Here is a 16,823-nt window from a genome sequence, read left to right as displayed (position 1 = left end):
AATACATATCATATATATATAGCTATGGCTATATATATAAGATAAATTGGCCAAGAAATAAACTAAGATTGTTCCAATGTATGTCTGTCAGCTCAGCAGTCTCAAAACAGGCAATGTTGTTCCCAAAACCTGGAGTGGCGGAAAGAACAAGGGCCAAAAAAAAAAGCAATATATTGATGCCCAATGCATTTGACAGCTTGCGTTTGAAGCCATAAACACACAATATGTAAAGGGTAAAATAAATACACAAGTGTTTGTGTTTTTCATATATTATTCCATTTATTTGCGATTGTTTGAGCTGACAAAGACCACACATTTAAGGGCGAGTCATGTGCTTCCACTGAGTGAAAACTTGTTTACAATATGCGACACCTTTCAAGCTTTATGGAGTTCAAAGCCTTGGTTGGCAGTTCTGCTGACAACTTGGCTAGCGCAACAAAGATTCAGGCAATTAAAAAGACGGATAGACTATTTCCTTCTAGAGTTAGCTGAGCCCAAATTAGCACTCAGAGTGGAGTGAGAGAGGTTCTCTCCAGGTGGCCAATGAAGCCGTTATAATAAATGTATGTGTTGCTTTGTGTCTCCTGGCTGTGCAAATAGTTTGCTACTGCCAATATTCCCTTTTGAAATCTTTGCATTATGGTGTATGTGTGTAAGAATTGTGCGTGTGTGTGTGCATGGAAAGACAAAGAGTTAAATTTGAGTATATGAAATTACAGATATATAGGGTGTACAACACCAGTCATTCACTTGTTTAAAATTCTAATTGTTTAAAAATATTAGCTTTGTGAACTTGCTCATTTATACTTACAACAAAATGCTCTTTAAATACTTTAACATAATGTAAATTTAAGAGAAGCACAAAATGTAAACACTTCATTAGGACCGAAGGTTTCTTTTTTAGGCTACGTTCACACTGCAGGCAAATGCGACCCAGATCGGATTTTTTTGCCCAACTGCGAACTGTATCTGACTTTTTTTTTTATGTCAGTCTGAACGGCTCAATTCCGATTTTTTTATATATATTTTTCATATGTGGTCCTAGATCGGATACATAACCATGTAACTGACCCTCAAATTCAAAATAGGCTACTTAGATCTTTTTTCAATTTATTTTTAACATTCATACTGTTTTATTTTTTTCAGTGTGTAAACAGAGGTAACTAAACCCCACTAGGTGACACAGCTATGGAGGTGGTCACATAAACGATCGTGGGGGCTTGGGGGCGGTCTCCAAGTGCCCACTTCACAGTGAAGATAAGCTTTTTGGCCATCTCAAGACTCTAGTGTGTGACTAGGAATGGAAGGTGCCACTCTCCTTGGTCATGTACTGAAGTCAACTGTGACCACTCCCATAGCGGCGCAGCCCCCCCTCTCGCCGATCTACCTGGGAAAATTACCAGCATCTGCCCTTATCCGCCTCCTCCAGAATGGACAGACAATTGTAGTCTTTATGAAGTTTTGTTTGATGCTCGTAAAAAAAAACCAATAATAATAATTAAGTGTCTTTTCTTTCCATGAATGTTTATACAGTCTATGCATGAAATTGTATAACTAACAGTTCGTCTCTTTTGACACAATGACAATGAACCCGGCTCTTTAAATGGAGCTATTACGGTCATGCTCTGTCCCCCTTCCCCCTCCTCTCCCTCTGCATGCTCTCATCTGGTCCTGCAGGAGCACTCTCTCTTCTTCCTCCTCCTCCTCCTCCTCCTCCTCCTCCCTCCTCCCTCCTCCCCCGCTGCAGCCTGACTCCGACACAACCGGCATGTCTGCAAACTGAGAGGCTCGATTAATGCTTTTATTTTGTTCCATAAGACTAAGCAACTTGTATATTCTGTCACCGTGTCACCGCTCGACAAGAAGAAACAGACCGGTTGTAAACCCGCAGCGTCCTTTTTCTCCCCTCCTGATTTGGGCTGAGAAAGACTCGGACGAGGATCCAAATCAAGGTAACGGATGAAACCACTGTTGGTGCACCGCGCGGGACAGGATGGGGACATTTTGGTGCTCTTTTTCAAAATATGCCGATCGCTTGCTGAAACGCGAAGTGAATGACTCGTTTACCGATCGTTCGTCTGAATGCGGAGTTAATAAGGGTTCACGTGAGGAGAAATTGACGCCGCAGCAGACGATGCTGAAGAGGAGGCAAAGGAGGAAATGATTCGAAGAGGCTGCCGCAGATTAAGACAACCGCACTTCGTAATGAGGAGTGCTGCAAGTTTTGCAATGCAGCATAGCACAAGCAAAGCTGTCAAATGCGACCAAAGTGCCTTCTTGAAGTAGCTATTATCCGGAGAGAAATGTTTAGAAATGTCAAATGATACCACATTGAGAGTTGCAATGTCACTGGAACTTCAAAACAAAGGTGATTAAACCATCAACATGCAAGAAGGATTACAATGCATGCTTGGTATTTCACTTTTGTGCTCTAGAAAGCGATAACAACATCTTTAAAGATGATCTCTTTTTTTTTATACACAAAACATGGCTTCTCTTGCTCACCTTGACCCTCTTTTAGCTCTACTGTTTCCTCCACCAGTGTTTCCCCCCTCCCACAAAGATACATCACATGTACTGGTAGTTGTGTCAGCATAAATCCACACAAGATGGATTGCGGTAGAAAATCAAGGGCGCTGATATCTAGAGAAAAGTCAGAACACGGTACACTGGAGGGGGGTAAAGACTTCTCTACTTTGATTTGCGACCTTTGTTTGCCCTTAAAGTGACTCATAAAACACAATGAAAATGATCAAGAATAATAAACTCTTGCAATAAAAAAAAACACTTTTCTAGAAGCATCGGTGCTTATTTTCACAATGTCCTAACTGGAGGTCATCCACTCTCTCCTTTATGGACCGTCCTCCTCCTCGTCCCCATCAAACTCTCGTGTGTGACACCCAGCGGAATGAATGTCCTAACAGGCTTGGGCTAAAAGTGTTTTGTCCCCCCCGGCTGCAGGTCCGTCCGCCCTCGATAACGTGACCCGCTGACGGAAGAGAACACAGAACTGCTTCATCATGAATTTTGTAATGAAAGCTGCAATGGGAGGTGAGTTGGCTGCCAGGCGACGGCTTGATTTAACAGCACTGCAGTGTCGAGGACGTAAACGGGATGTTCAGCACAAGCGGGCGCGCAGGACCTGCTCGTGCCGCTCCATAGGGACAGGACGGATGCTTTCATCCGTCCTGTACCTAACTACTGTACTAAGCAAGAAAATGGCTACTCATTAGCAACACATACAGAAAACTGTTTCACTGTTTTAAGATGTATTTTTAGTCACTAAATGTCAATTCCTTGGGATGCATCTATATTTGATAAAACATCCTTATGAAGCTTTTAGACCATCCATAAAATATTTTAAGAAAATAAATAAATGATAACTATATGACATGTTTTGCCCCTGCATGCTATTGCACTGTACTGATAAGAAGTCAACCCAAACATTTTCTTGACAATAATATGTTCTATGCTAGTCTAAACACGTAATTCGGATTAATATTGTGTTTGAATATGAATTCCTAAAATGTATCCATCTCAGGATGCGGCCATTTTGCCACTTGCTGTCGACTGAAAATTACATTACAGTTGCTCAGGGCTCACCTGTTTTCTGAGTTTGGTCAGGTGACATTTACAGCCCTGATTGGTCATTACCTGAGCCCTGAGCATGTGTGATGTCATTTTCAGTGGACAGCAAGTGGCAAAATGGCCGCTCCCTGAATTGGATACAAACAGGTGGAATTTGCTGCTAAATTCATATTGCATGAACATGAAATTCAGACGAATGCCGTGTAAAGATTTTAATTCCTTATGTCGCTAAGTATATTGGACAATTCTATGCATCCATCTTTAAGGCCATTTTTTTTTCTAGCAGTACACGAAACAAGATCCATATTGGCAGCCCAACAAAAGTGGTTCAAATTGTGAGAATTTTTTTCTAAAAAAATGAAGTGGCACAAACATAGAAATCCTATATCTTATATTTAAGTGTAAGATCCAAATCCAATCCTGCTTAGGGCCCCATAAAGGCTTAGACAAACACAACACATAAAACCACAGGTGTCAAACTCAAAGCCCGTGGGCCAGATCTGGCCTGTGACGTCATATTATGTGGCACGTGAAGACAAATCATGCACTTTGGCTTCATGTTTCTTGCAAATTGTCTTCACTTATAGCGACAATGAGATCTTCCAATTGTTTTTGGTTACCAACCCCCCTTTTAAAATAAATGGAAAAACATACAATTTACTGACTTCTGATACCATGTGGGCCACGACAAAAATGAGTTTGACGCCGCTGTATAAAACCATTTTTGGATGGTTTTGGTGACAAAGAACCTCAGAGGTCTGACCTCAACCCCAATAAACGCCTTTTGGATGAACTAGAACTGAGGATCGGTGACCTCTTACCTCTCAAATTCTGTTCTGAATGAATGGAAAAAGTTCCCCCTAACTCAATGCAAAATCTTCCCAGCAACTTTAACCCCGTACTGCTTTTCTTCCCCTTTTTCATTCCTGTAACTGCAGGCCAGGTGTCATACACTTTTCCCTGTATATAGTGTATTATCTTCACTTAATATATTAATAATTTGCCCCCTCATTAGTCCTCAATCCGGTCATGTAATTCATCCTCCTCACTCCAGCTTTTCGAGGAGAGCGGCAAAGTGACACCGGCTGTTGCAATTCAGATGCTGCGCACGTAAGTGTTGAGACGTGAGCGATGCGGAGCTGTTGTTGTGCAGGTTACGGAAGGTGTTTTTGGGTTACGCTGAGGATGGCGAGATAAGAAAGGAGCGCTCCCACCGCTCATTGGGATTCCGAGGATGCCGGTGCTGCCTCATCCTGCTGCATTCCATAAAGCAGCTGCGCTATATGAATCCCCAAATCAACTGCAATGCATCTGATGTTGCTCAGCGGCGGGCCGCAGTCTGCTGATCTCATCGAATACAAATTGCGGAGTGTCAAATGTTTATTCATTCACGCGCAAGGCCGTCAGGCGGATTATTATCCCAATAATCGTTGCAGGGAGTGTTTGGACGCAGTGACCTCCATCCACACAACATCTGCAAATTTGCTGACTTCCCACCAGATCTCAAAAGGTCGCTGCTGAATAAAAAACAATCAGCCAGAAAATCAGTCAGCCAAGCCTTCATCCCCGCTCTCAAAAGCTGTCAATCAATACATCAATTGCTGTTTTGTGTTTGTGGTCAAAGCAGCCTCGCAAGTGTTGATGAAGGACAAGTTTGCCAATATGAGGATGAATGCAATCTAATTGGGACCCTGATCCAATTGGGTCAAGTTTACCAAACCATTCCTCCTAGAGGAATTCATTGGAATTACAACAGTCGGTTCCAGCTTCAAACTGTCACCCACCCCAGAAATTTGAAGGTATATTTAACACTCTCAACTGTAAAATTAGGTTGACATAATGTGACAAATATTACGTAAAATCTGTTTTAACTTTAATAACAAAATAAGAAGGTTTCTTACATGATTGTGCCTCAGGCTGTTGATTCTAAAAAGTGACAACAAAACACCTGATGTAGATAAGTGCAACTGCACATCCACAACATTAGGTGGCAGTGGTGCTCTTTTAAAATTGCAGGAAAATTGATGCAGGTTTTATCTATTACAGACGAAAAAAAAGTTTTTTTCCCAATATTTGTTTTTTTTATGTTAATAAAAATACAATGTCGTACAAAGGTGTTATGGATAAATAATACAATTTATCGTGGGCGCAAAATGTTTTCTTCTTCTTTGGTGGGTGTGACAGAAAGTAATTCAGACGCAATATACGGGAATAAGGCTCCTGCTCAGCTTATACTTTTGTCAGCTTAACAAAAGCATCATTATCGTTTTCCCTTGACCAGACTGTTGTAAATCCACACAATATGTACTTAGTATTGTAAAACAGCTTCATTAGTAGGGATGTAATAATAACGGTAATATCGTGATATGAAAATTGCCACAATATCGTCGTTGTCATGTCCTGATATTAAAAGCAGCACATCTGTTAAATGGGGAAAGGTTAAAAAGGCTGTATTTCATTTATGCAGTTCTAGCACCCTCTGGTGGTTAGTTTGCTAGTGCAATTTAAATTGAATTAGGAATGTTTTGGCCACTGCGGTGATTATCCATCCATCCACTTAACCGCTTATGACTCACATAACTCAGACATTCGAGCAAAAAAATTTCAACATCTCAGTCAAAAAAAATTAAATAAAATACTTTTCACCCGCTTCAGTCGAATACAACATTGTAGATTACATAGACCATGAGACTTTGCGCCAATAGGCGCACAAGACAATGACATGGTCCATCACTGCTTTTGTTATGTACAAAAACACAATATTGTGCGTTTTTTCCCAACATGAGCCTTTTTTAAAAATATATATATTTAATTTACATACTTATTTGCAATATTATGAGTTTTTACACACAGTATTGTCAGCTTTAAAAAAAATATATATATTTTTTGCAATATTATGAGTTTTTAATCTTTATTGTGAGCTTTTTTTTTATATCCTCACAATATCGTAAAAATTCCAATTTTTATGGTTCATACCGTGATATTTATCGTATCATGCTGTTTGGACATCGTTTCATCCCTATTTATTAGCTTTATCTGAGGATCACAGATGAAAAACAAAAGGAACATTTTCTCATTTGTCCTGATCCGAGCCTGTGTGTACAGTCGTTATGACTAATAATGAAGGTACAAAGGATAGTCCATCTTCTGATGTCATTAAACTCAGTGAATGAGAATAGGATTTACTGAGAACCGCTATAGGAGCCTGTCTGTGCAGTTGAATCGGCATCATTAATATTTCCACATTTGCATGAATACAATTAAAATTGTGCTTGAGGTATACTGAGTTTATTTCCGGATTACTGTATGTCAAAAATGACAATCACACAAATGAGGTTTCACTTATATGCTGGAACCATTGCCTTACGCTTGGATTTGCACCACTTCCGAATACTTGACTGCTGACTCAGAACTTCTCAACTCATCTTGAGTTAGTGTGACAGACTAAGGGGCTGTTAAACGAGGCAGACATTGGTTTGAGGGAATGAGTCTCCACAAAGTAGGCTCAAGTATATCAGCAGAAAAGTTAAGCGTAAAGAAGGATGATCTCAATTTATCTTCTACATTTTCTACATCTTATATATATATATATATATAAGCTGTATTTAATATTTCTAACACGTTGGCTGTATTTGAAGGGAGACAAAACAGTGTCATTGGAGTTCAGATGAGAACAGGACACACCTTGAGATGTTTTTGTCTCACCTTAGAGTGCTTCTGGTGGCACTCAGATATGATTGGAAAATCAAGTTTTCATTCCTTGATTGACCTACAACAAGACACATGCGCACCATCCTATCGTCTCCTTGCATGTTATTAAATTTACCAAATGGACCTTGAGCATCTTGCTATGTGTGTGTATGCAGTGCTTCAGTTAAATACACTAACCCACCTCTAAATGCTTCAATCTCATGTTAAGTAAGTAAATTGCAGAATTCCTAAAATATTACCTAATTTGAATTAAAAAAATAAAAAGATCTCAGAAGACCTACAATGAAGAATTCTTTACTTGTTCTTAGCTGGAAAGGGTAAAAAACGATCAACATGGTAACCGTCAGGACGGTATTGACGGAAAAATTAATTCCCATGCGCAGGAAAACTTAAATAGTGATGTTTCCGATCTGATCGAGTACGATCCATGCCAAAATAATTTTTATTAGAAACCAGTCCGATCCAATCCATAAAACCAAACTGGGAACATTTAAATGATATCAAATTCAAAAGATCAATGCAACCCAGTAGAGAATCAATTTCTCTGAAACAATTCGTTTTGCTGTAAAATGAGCTACGCTAAGTTCACCCAAATCTCGATCTTTTCTTTCTGGCCACGCTTGGAGCGGATTTAAGAGACAGATTTGCACAAGAACCCCAAGTAATAAAGGAGCGGGGATGAATTGCTTTAATCTGACACTGTTCAAAGTTCATGTGCAGGCAGGGGGATGGGGGGGGGGAGAGATGGGGGGCAGAGGTTCGTTTTTCTTCCTGTCTCATTGAATTCCACTAACACCTTTGGAGGAGAGGGATTCGATCAATTTAAGCAAATCTGTGAGTCGACGCTAACGTCATTTCACTGTAGTGAATTCCATCAATCAAATCCTCTGAAATTTTTCTGCCGTTTTTGATCCATCGGCTTTGCATAATGGGAGATTGTTCAGCAACATGCATATTATTATTTGCTGTTGCCATTGGCTCATAATGTGAATTCTACAAAACTTTTTTGTACATTCACTTTTACTTGCCAACTCTTAAATGCTTCAATCAAAGAACTCTCTAAGCAAGACCCGCATGACGCATGAGCGCTTTAATAGAACCCGCTTTGACAGGATGTTTGCTGTATCTCTTGCAAATGGCACACAAGAGCTTAGCTCGTGGCTCAATATAACTCAGGCTTTTGTCTCCCAGGATCTGCTTCGTCTACCCCTTCTTTTTTTATTTATCATCTTTTACAGCCAAGACAATTTGAATGTGCTAATAAGCTTTCAGGATCAAATGAGGAAGTCATCGTGAGAGAATCATTTGACAATGAGGCTAAGCTGACTGTGAGTCACGGCTTCATTTACAGCTGCGCTGATATGGAGACGAAAAGGAGCATCAACGTTTATTCGTCGCAATGTTCAAACATGGGGTTCGTTATCGTAAATGTTTGGTGTCATTTCGCGGAGGCATGCATAATTAAGTTGATTCGGTGCTGCAGGACCCGCGTTATCGTTACGGTTGTACGGGTGCAAATAGTTTAATTAGGAACGAAACACGAGCCGCTATTCCATCATGTTGTTGCGTGTAAGTGTTGCCTTGAATGCAAACCATACAGAAGATTGTTCATCCATACGCACACGATGACGTACACACGCAGTAAAATGTGCACATGCATTAAAACATGAGACAAGTTGTTCAGCCTCACATCACTAATTAATACATGCCTAAAATGGAGCAAAGTCATTATTTATATCCATATGCTGTCACTTACAGTAAATGTATCGCAGCTTTATTTTCCTTGACGCCCTCCCCGTGCATACGTTACATACTGTAGCCTACAACTTAGATATAGTTATATATAAGGATAGTGCATCATGGTTGGGTGCAGACAGTATTGACGTGCGAACTTCTTCAGGGCTGCTGAGTGTGCAACAGTGGACTTACGAGCTCTCTTTTTTATAGCGCACTTCATTAATTTGAAGAATCTATTTTCTGACAAGAGTAATTACAAACTTGAAGGCAAGATTCTTGTGACTATAGCCTGCTCAAAGACATTAAAAATCAAAACAAGGCAATGAGGAGAACTGACGTCGTGTATTCAACTAGAATGTTGCGTCGCTAATTTGGTATGCTAGGATTTGACTTGAAATTACGATCCCGGATTATACAGTAGGTGGCTGCTGAGAGAAGAAATGACTTGAACCGATAAAGCTGATCAATATAGCAAAACATAGCTGTCCCCAGATAACATGCAAACGCGCCCTCTTATGGGCTGTGAGCATCAGCGTAATTTCATTGAAAGCGTAGTACAGAGGAACCACTGAGGACAATTTGTTTGTACTTTGGAACTTTGCAATTGTCCCCATAGGAAATAATAGTCTCAGGGTCAAACTGTCACCATCATAAAACCTTTATTAGCTGAAAAAGGAAAAAAGGAAAGTAACAAAAATGGGTAAAAACTAATTAACTACTGTTTTTTTTGTTTTGTTTTTTTAAAGCACTAAAATATTAATTTGTAACTTTAATAATAAAGCGGCATGTTATTGCTGCACCTCACTTGTTTTAATTTATACAGGCGCTCCCCACCTTACGAATGAGTTACGTTCCGGACGATCGTTCGTAAGGTGAATTAAAGCCTATATAAGTATATTGAAGGTTTATATAAGTATGTTTAAGGCTTGTACAAGTAACCTGCATTGGTTTGTACTGAAAAAAACTTTTAATAAAATGGAGAGAATACGTACAGTACTGTACTGTACTACGTATGTTAGAGAGAGAGAGCGAGACACACACACAGTATGTACATGTACGTAATAAGATAAATAAAATGAAGTTTAACTTACTTTTGGAAGATGTACTCGATGCTTAGGGAGATGATGGAGGAGGAGGAAGAGGAGGATTTTATATCATGAGAGATTCTTCGTCGTCGCTGGAATCGGCTTCAAAAGTTACTTCCTCCTTCATGGGGACCGGCGTTTCTTCCTCCTCCTCCTCGCCACGTTGCTCAGCCTCCAATGAGCTCTCACAGCGCCAAGCGTCGGTATTAGCGGCGGAAAGAAGCACTACGCGCAATACAAAATCTAACTTACAGCATTTCTTTCCGAACATTTTTCGGCATACTGTATCAGAAATGTTCGTATGTACCGTTGTTCGTAACTCGAATGTTCGTAAGTAGGGGAGCGTCTGTACTCACTTTCTTAATTTGTTGGCGTCAGGCTGAAACCTCATAAGTCACATTTTGGCGAATTTCATATTTTTTTTCAAAAATCTGTACAATTATTGCTCAATCTAATGTGTTATGAATGGCTTGCTCTCTTTGATGATGTAATGGGAATGGCTGAACAAATATGCCATTTTTGGGGTCTCCTTAAAAGTTACGATTTTGGAGATACAAGTTTTTGGCCCATATATATATATATATATATATATATATATATATATATATATATATATATATATATATATATATTAAAGTTGACCATTGCTGATGTAAAATGTAAATACACATAAATCTTACTGCTAAACTCTGAAGTTTTGTGCACCTATCACAGCCGTGTTTTACCCCCAAATTTTGTTTTGTTTGGATACAAACTCAGGTAAGTTTACTTTCGAGGTTCCACTCACATATTTCAAGTGATGCCATGACCTTTTACCACAATATATTATTTGAGTCGCTTTTAGATAAATAAATAAATAAAAAATAAATCTGATCTGCTGAGTGTTTGAGAAATTATTAGCACAACCATAGATCCTGCTCATACTGTAACACGCGGTGGCGGATCAGCCATGGCGCTGCTGAATAGCAAAACATAAAATAAAATAGAGAGCAAAAAAAAAAAAACTGGGCCGAAAGTCCACAGGTAACTTATTTTATTAATAGGCAAAAAAAAAAAACATGCTTCTTGGCGCTACCACGCATACAATTCTGGTCCACGGCATAAAATACACTGGCTGTGTCCGAATGTCCATCCTTGTCCCCTAACCCCTCATTCACTACATAGCCCTTCACGCAATGCATTGTGGTCTATATCAACCTGGTTGAGTGAACATCGATGTTCACTACTTTTCAGAGTGCATTGTGGGTAACTTTGAGTGCCCTACATTTTCGTGCCCTGGACATTTGGAGGCCACTACAAACAAACAAACCTATTAAACGAATGGATGCTGCAATTAATTATGTTCTCGCAAAATTACTCACTGTTGCTGAGTGAGTTTCGTGTATTTTTATCTGGTAAAGATGTTCGTGCTCCAGTTTGATAATGTGAAGAACACCCGCGAGTGAATCACAATTATCAATCTGACTAGTAAGGTTACAATATGTCCCCCCGCTCCAAAAAAGCGGCTTGTAAATGTTTATAGAAGCCACAAGCTGACAGCAAAATGGAGAAAATGATAAAGTATCAACACCATGCTTCTAAAATGTACACAATCAAGACTCCATGTCACATAAAAAAAATGTACTCAATAGTTGTTAAATTATTCAACACAAACAAACCTTATACATTAGGCTGATCAATTGTAATAGCTAGCATGCTAGCCTTAACTCAGTTGTTAAATTATTCAACACAAACCAACCTTATACATTAGGCTAATCAATTGTACTAGCTAGCATGCTAGCCCAAATAAAACACGGTCACTATTCGCACGTCTCCAGGAAACACTTCCAACACACTAATTTAACTAGTGTTATGAGTGACATGAATATAATGTCTTTGATTGACCACATAAAGTTAAAAGCGGAAATGATGACTAATTTGCATAATGACATCCGTGCATCGCGGGTTAGTTGGGAATTTGTATACAGGAATACCTACTCACAAATGTAAATGTTTTATTGCGAATGTTTCCGAAAACGGAAATTTGATCTTAACCCGAATATTGACTGCATGTAACGTGGTTAAATCCCCCTCGAATGTAAAAATATCACATCCAGTAAACAGCCTCACACATTTAAACTTCATATTTCTTATCTGTCTTGAGTCTCCTACAGAGAAAAAACACATTTCCATTCCATTCTCATGTCTCTCTGGTCCCTTCCACCTCATCTTGTCTTTTGTCTTGCATCTCTGCAATGTGTCGCACTTCCTTTTTATTATGCTGATGAGTGAAAATACCAACAATACCAGCGGCGGCACTCGTCTCAAGGATTACTCGTTCTGTCTTTCTCGCATGCTTGCTTTCGTCCTCTCCTCAGTTGCCCCCCGTCGGCCCCCCAAGACTTCCCGACGTGAAGCCCCCCGACGGCCCACTCAACAATCCTGCGCTTCGTTGCCCTCTTTCTTCATCCTTATTTCTTTTACTTTACTCACTATCCTCTTTCATTTGTCACTTCCCTCTAGTCACGCTCTCGATTTTTTTTTTTTTTGGGGGAAAGTGCAACCTGCTGGATAATCCCACTAACGAGAACAGCTCGGAAAATGTTTTTGACACATTCCCACCTCCTCATTAGGATTTCACTTTTCGACTAAATATACGCAGACTGTTTATCGACCTCATTTTGTCTTTCACCCTCTCATTTTAACAACCCCAGTCTTCTCCTAAACCAGCAAACGTCAAACTTGTTTTCATCACGGCTCACATTGCAGTTATGGTTGCTCTGGACCACTGAGAGCAGGTCTAAGTTGTGGTTGATTCCACTTTTTGCTTTTCTTTATGGAACTTTTTTACGGAAGCGTATTGCATTCACTTGAAAAAAAAGTCCTGTTTTTCTGACAATTTTTTTGGGGGGAGCTTTGGTTTTTTTTTGAGTATTTTTTTCTGTTTTATTGAATATTTTTTTCCCAGTTTTTTTTTTGTATTTTTTTTTCTAATTTCCCCCTGTTTTATGAAATAATTATTTTTCAGTTTTTCTGAATATATATAAAAAAAGGTTTTCCCTCAGAGATTAGAGAATAAACCACAATACAGTATACACATTCATTCCTTTATTGAGAGCCAGTAGGTAAACATGACCAAAGTCACTTGGAGTTCAGAGGTTTAAAAAAAAAAAAAAAAATTCTGTTTTGGGGGAATATGTTTTTTATAAATAATTTTCCTAAATAATAATTATAAGTAATTTTTCCTCGTTTTTCTGAAAAAAAATTTTTAGCCTGTTTTTCGGAATATATTTTTGACAGAAAAAAAATATTCAGTAAAACAGAAAAAAATATTCAGAAAAACAGAAAAAAAAATACTCAAAAAAACAAAGCTGCCCCAAAAAATTAGTCAGAAAAACAGGAGTAGTTTTTTTGTGAATGCAACACGCTTCCGTACTTTTTCATCTGAGCTTTTTATTTGATTTTATTTTTTTTACCTCAGCTCTCCTGACTACTCTCAATTGCGGTATTTGTCTCGTCCAGGAGGTCCTCCTGATGTGGGCAAGATGCTGGGTGGTGAGGAGAAGGAGGAGGACCCGGATGCAGCAAAGAAAGAGGAGGAAAGGCAGGAGGCGCTGAGGCAGCAGGAGGAGGAGAGGAAGGCCAAGTACGCCAAGATGGAGGCTGAGAGGGAAAATATGAGACAAGGCATCAGGGATAAGGTACCCGTCGAGGCAATTTGTGTGCTTGTCTTGCCTCTCACTTTACTATAAGGTGCAATCAACTATAATGGAAATGAACAGCAAGAGAATTGATGCCATTTATCCTCTTTTAAAGGTTTTCATGATTTTGGATAGTGTACTCACTTCTAATGCGAGCTTCTAAAGGCTCCATGTGTCACTTGCCAGCTGCTTTTTTTTTTATTTTTTAAATAAGTTATTTTTAAAACGGACCCTGCCATGGAAAAAAACGATTGAAGAGCTATTTTTAATTGCTTTGTTTGCTTCGGTGTCATCTTCCTAAAACTGTATAATAATACAGAAGTGCAACAGCAAATAGTTACAAAGAAATAAAGGGACAAAAGTAGTCAATTAACAAAATTAACGGCATAATTATTACACATCAAATAGGATTTTGTATATCGTGGCAGTTAATAGAGAACGTTTAATTAATTTCTGTTTTAAGTGCTGCTCTGAGAGTAAAAGTATGTTTGTATAATTGATTGCGTCAAGAATTTCGGTTTGCGTTCCGCTGCTATTGTTACTGTTATTCACTTTACTTAATTGTTGAGTGCGCACACACACATGCTTGTTGCATAATAAGTGACTTGGACCAGACAATGACTGCACAAGACACCATAAGCCACCAAGTTACTCCATTATTGTGCCCATTTTATGAGTGTTTCCATTGTATAGGGTCCAAAAACGTACATACCTAACATCCCACTTTATTCTTTCACGGTAGAATTCTACACCCCCAACACGCCATCATTAAAACTGAATTTCTTTTTTTAGTTAGCAAAACCATACTGGGTCATTAAACTCCGGTCTTCGAGGGCATCTATTCGGCATGTTTTGGATGTTTCCGTCCTCCAAGACGCCTGATTCAAACGTTCAGGATGATTATCAGACTTCTGCAGACTTTGTTGATGAGCTGATATGAATCCGGTTTGTTGGAAAGGAAAAACATCCCCAAAAAACATGCTGTATAGGTGCACTCGAGTGCCGGAATTGGTAAAACACAAACACAATGAGCACATTCACGCTGATGGCACCAGTTCACACCCAGACCGGGGTTGTAAAAGCCTCTTAAAGCACACAATACACTACAATACGTAGAATATTTTTCCATTTCTATGGGTCTGGAACAGTTCCCTCGCAATAAACGTGGCTTCACTGTTATCCGACCTCTAATCAATACTCACATCTCCATGTTGTTGTACACCAGTACGGCTTAAAAAAGCGCGAGGAGGCCGAAGCTGAGGCGGCAGCCGCAGCAGAGGAGACTGCGGCGGGCAGCTTGACTCGACCGAAGAAGGCGGTGCCCACCGGCTGCGGGGATGAAGAGGAAGAGGAGAGCATCATGGACACAGTGATGAAATACCTGCCGGGTCCACTGCAGGATATGTTAAAGAAGTAAGGCTAGGAGTTAGCCAGTGCTAGTGCTAACTGAAGTCGTTGCCATGTTGACTTCAATCCCAAAACTCACGATCAGATTAGCATTGTAAATGATTCAAATTTGGTTTATTCAAAGCAGTGTGGCGACTATTAAAAGATTTGAAAAGTGAATTGCAGCTGTCATGCTAAGGTAGACTGTGCCACTGGCCAAGAGTGTGTTAACTTGATGCTAACATTAGCAAAGGGGCCATAGACACGATTTGAAACAGTCTTTCCTTTTTCTCCGACTACTTTTAAACTCCATTGAAGAGCTTGAAGCAACGACACGGTGTTCTCCTTCACCTCGCTGTTCACTTTAATTGTACATAAGCAATCTATATAACAAGCCTCAAGCAAGGCCAAACAATCAAATATATCCATTTATTATACTGTGTCTGTCTCTCAACTAGAAAATGTGATGACTTGATAAGCCATATTTTAAAAAAAGGATATTTAAAAAGTATTTGTGCGTGCTCTTAAAGCTACTGTTTGTGTTTGTGTCGAGTTTACGTCAAGCCGTTTTGCACAGTGTTACACATCCTCTGTGAAAAGTGTTGTCTCTGTTGGACGTCCAAGTGTGCTCACTTTTGTGTAGTGTAGGAAATGTTCAGTGTGTCTCGCATGCCATTTGTCTTGACAAGTGTGTGACTATGTACAAGCCACTCCCTTTTTATCCTCTTCTTTGTTATGCAAAAAATATTAAGGCAATAACTCCTGAGTTTGTGTTTTTCTTCATGTCAATGTAACCGTGAATAATAATACTAAAGGGAAATAAAGCATTTAGGACATTTAAATGACAGGTTTGCTTTCTTTGTCGTTAGAAAATGTGACTGTATGGTGGTTTCTTACAACAGACAAGCTTTCAGCCATAAATCGCCAATTGTAGTACAGTTAGTACTGTTATCTAACAGGGAGAGAATTGTATTGAAAGTGTATTCGACAGTTCTGTTTTTGTTTATTGTCTTAATTTGTGGATAAACATGACATCCATACACTTACTGGCACTGAAGTGACCACATGCTAATTAAGATAGAAGTGTTTCAATTATGTTTGATTCATTATTGTATAAAAGAGCGAGCCGCTGAGGCGGTATGGACCGTCATGAGCAATAAAGGATTATTATGTATGTTTCTGCCTGAAAATCAATAAAAAACTAAATATCTTGTTCACATCAGCCATGTTTTATTTTATTATTTAAAAAAAAAAAAAATCTCATTTCTTAAGTAAAACTGAAGGAAATGATGGGGGGAGGGAGGGGTGGTTGTGTGGTGGGTGTAGTAACATAAAACCTGAAGCTAAATGTTATGTAAAAAATTTGCTTTCAGGCACTTTTTGAAGAAACAAACAAAGCCAGTGATGGCCATCTTCCATTTGGCTGCTTCAGCTTCCGGGTCATGGAGTTTTTACACAAATAAAATTCTCAACAACAACAACAGTAATAATATTAAAAAAATACAAATATATTTTTTTAATACTATCGCGTTTGATATTACTTTTTCCTCGTGCGTTGTTTTAAAAATAAAATAAAACTTGTTAAAAGTGATTTAAAAAAGTTTATTAGTATTAAAATATTTGTAAGTTATTAATA

The 16,823-nt window shown here is 39.0% G+C and overlaps 1 protein-coding gene across 1 annotated transcript; it reads left to right on the top strand.

Moving 5' to 3' along the window:
• The first annotated feature begins 1,703 nt into the window (after positions 1–1,703).
• Positions 1,704–16,409, top strand: cplx2a (complexin 2a). Its single transcript, XM_077571779.1, has 4 exons — positions 1,704–1,952; positions 2,962–3,051; positions 13,623–13,801; positions 15,027–16,409. Exons 2-4 carry the CDS (start codon positions 3,021–3,023, stop codon positions 15,216–15,218), a joined length of 402 nt encoding a protein of 133 aa, XP_077427905.1. The 5' UTR covers positions 1,704–1,952; positions 2,962–3,020; the 3' UTR covers positions 15,219–16,409.
• The last annotated feature ends 414 nt before the right edge of the window (positions 16,410–16,823 follow it).

The sequence above is a fragment of the Vanacampus margaritifer genome, chromosome 7 (assembly GCF_051991255.1).
Source record: "Vanacampus margaritifer isolate UIUO_Vmar chromosome 7, RoL_Vmar_1.0, whole genome shotgun sequence".
NCBI classification, from domain to species: Eukaryota; Metazoa; Chordata; class Actinopteri; order Syngnathiformes; family Syngnathidae; genus Vanacampus; species Vanacampus margaritifer.
Note: the sequence above shows the minus strand (reverse complement) of the source record. Positions and strands in the feature narration are given on the sequence as shown.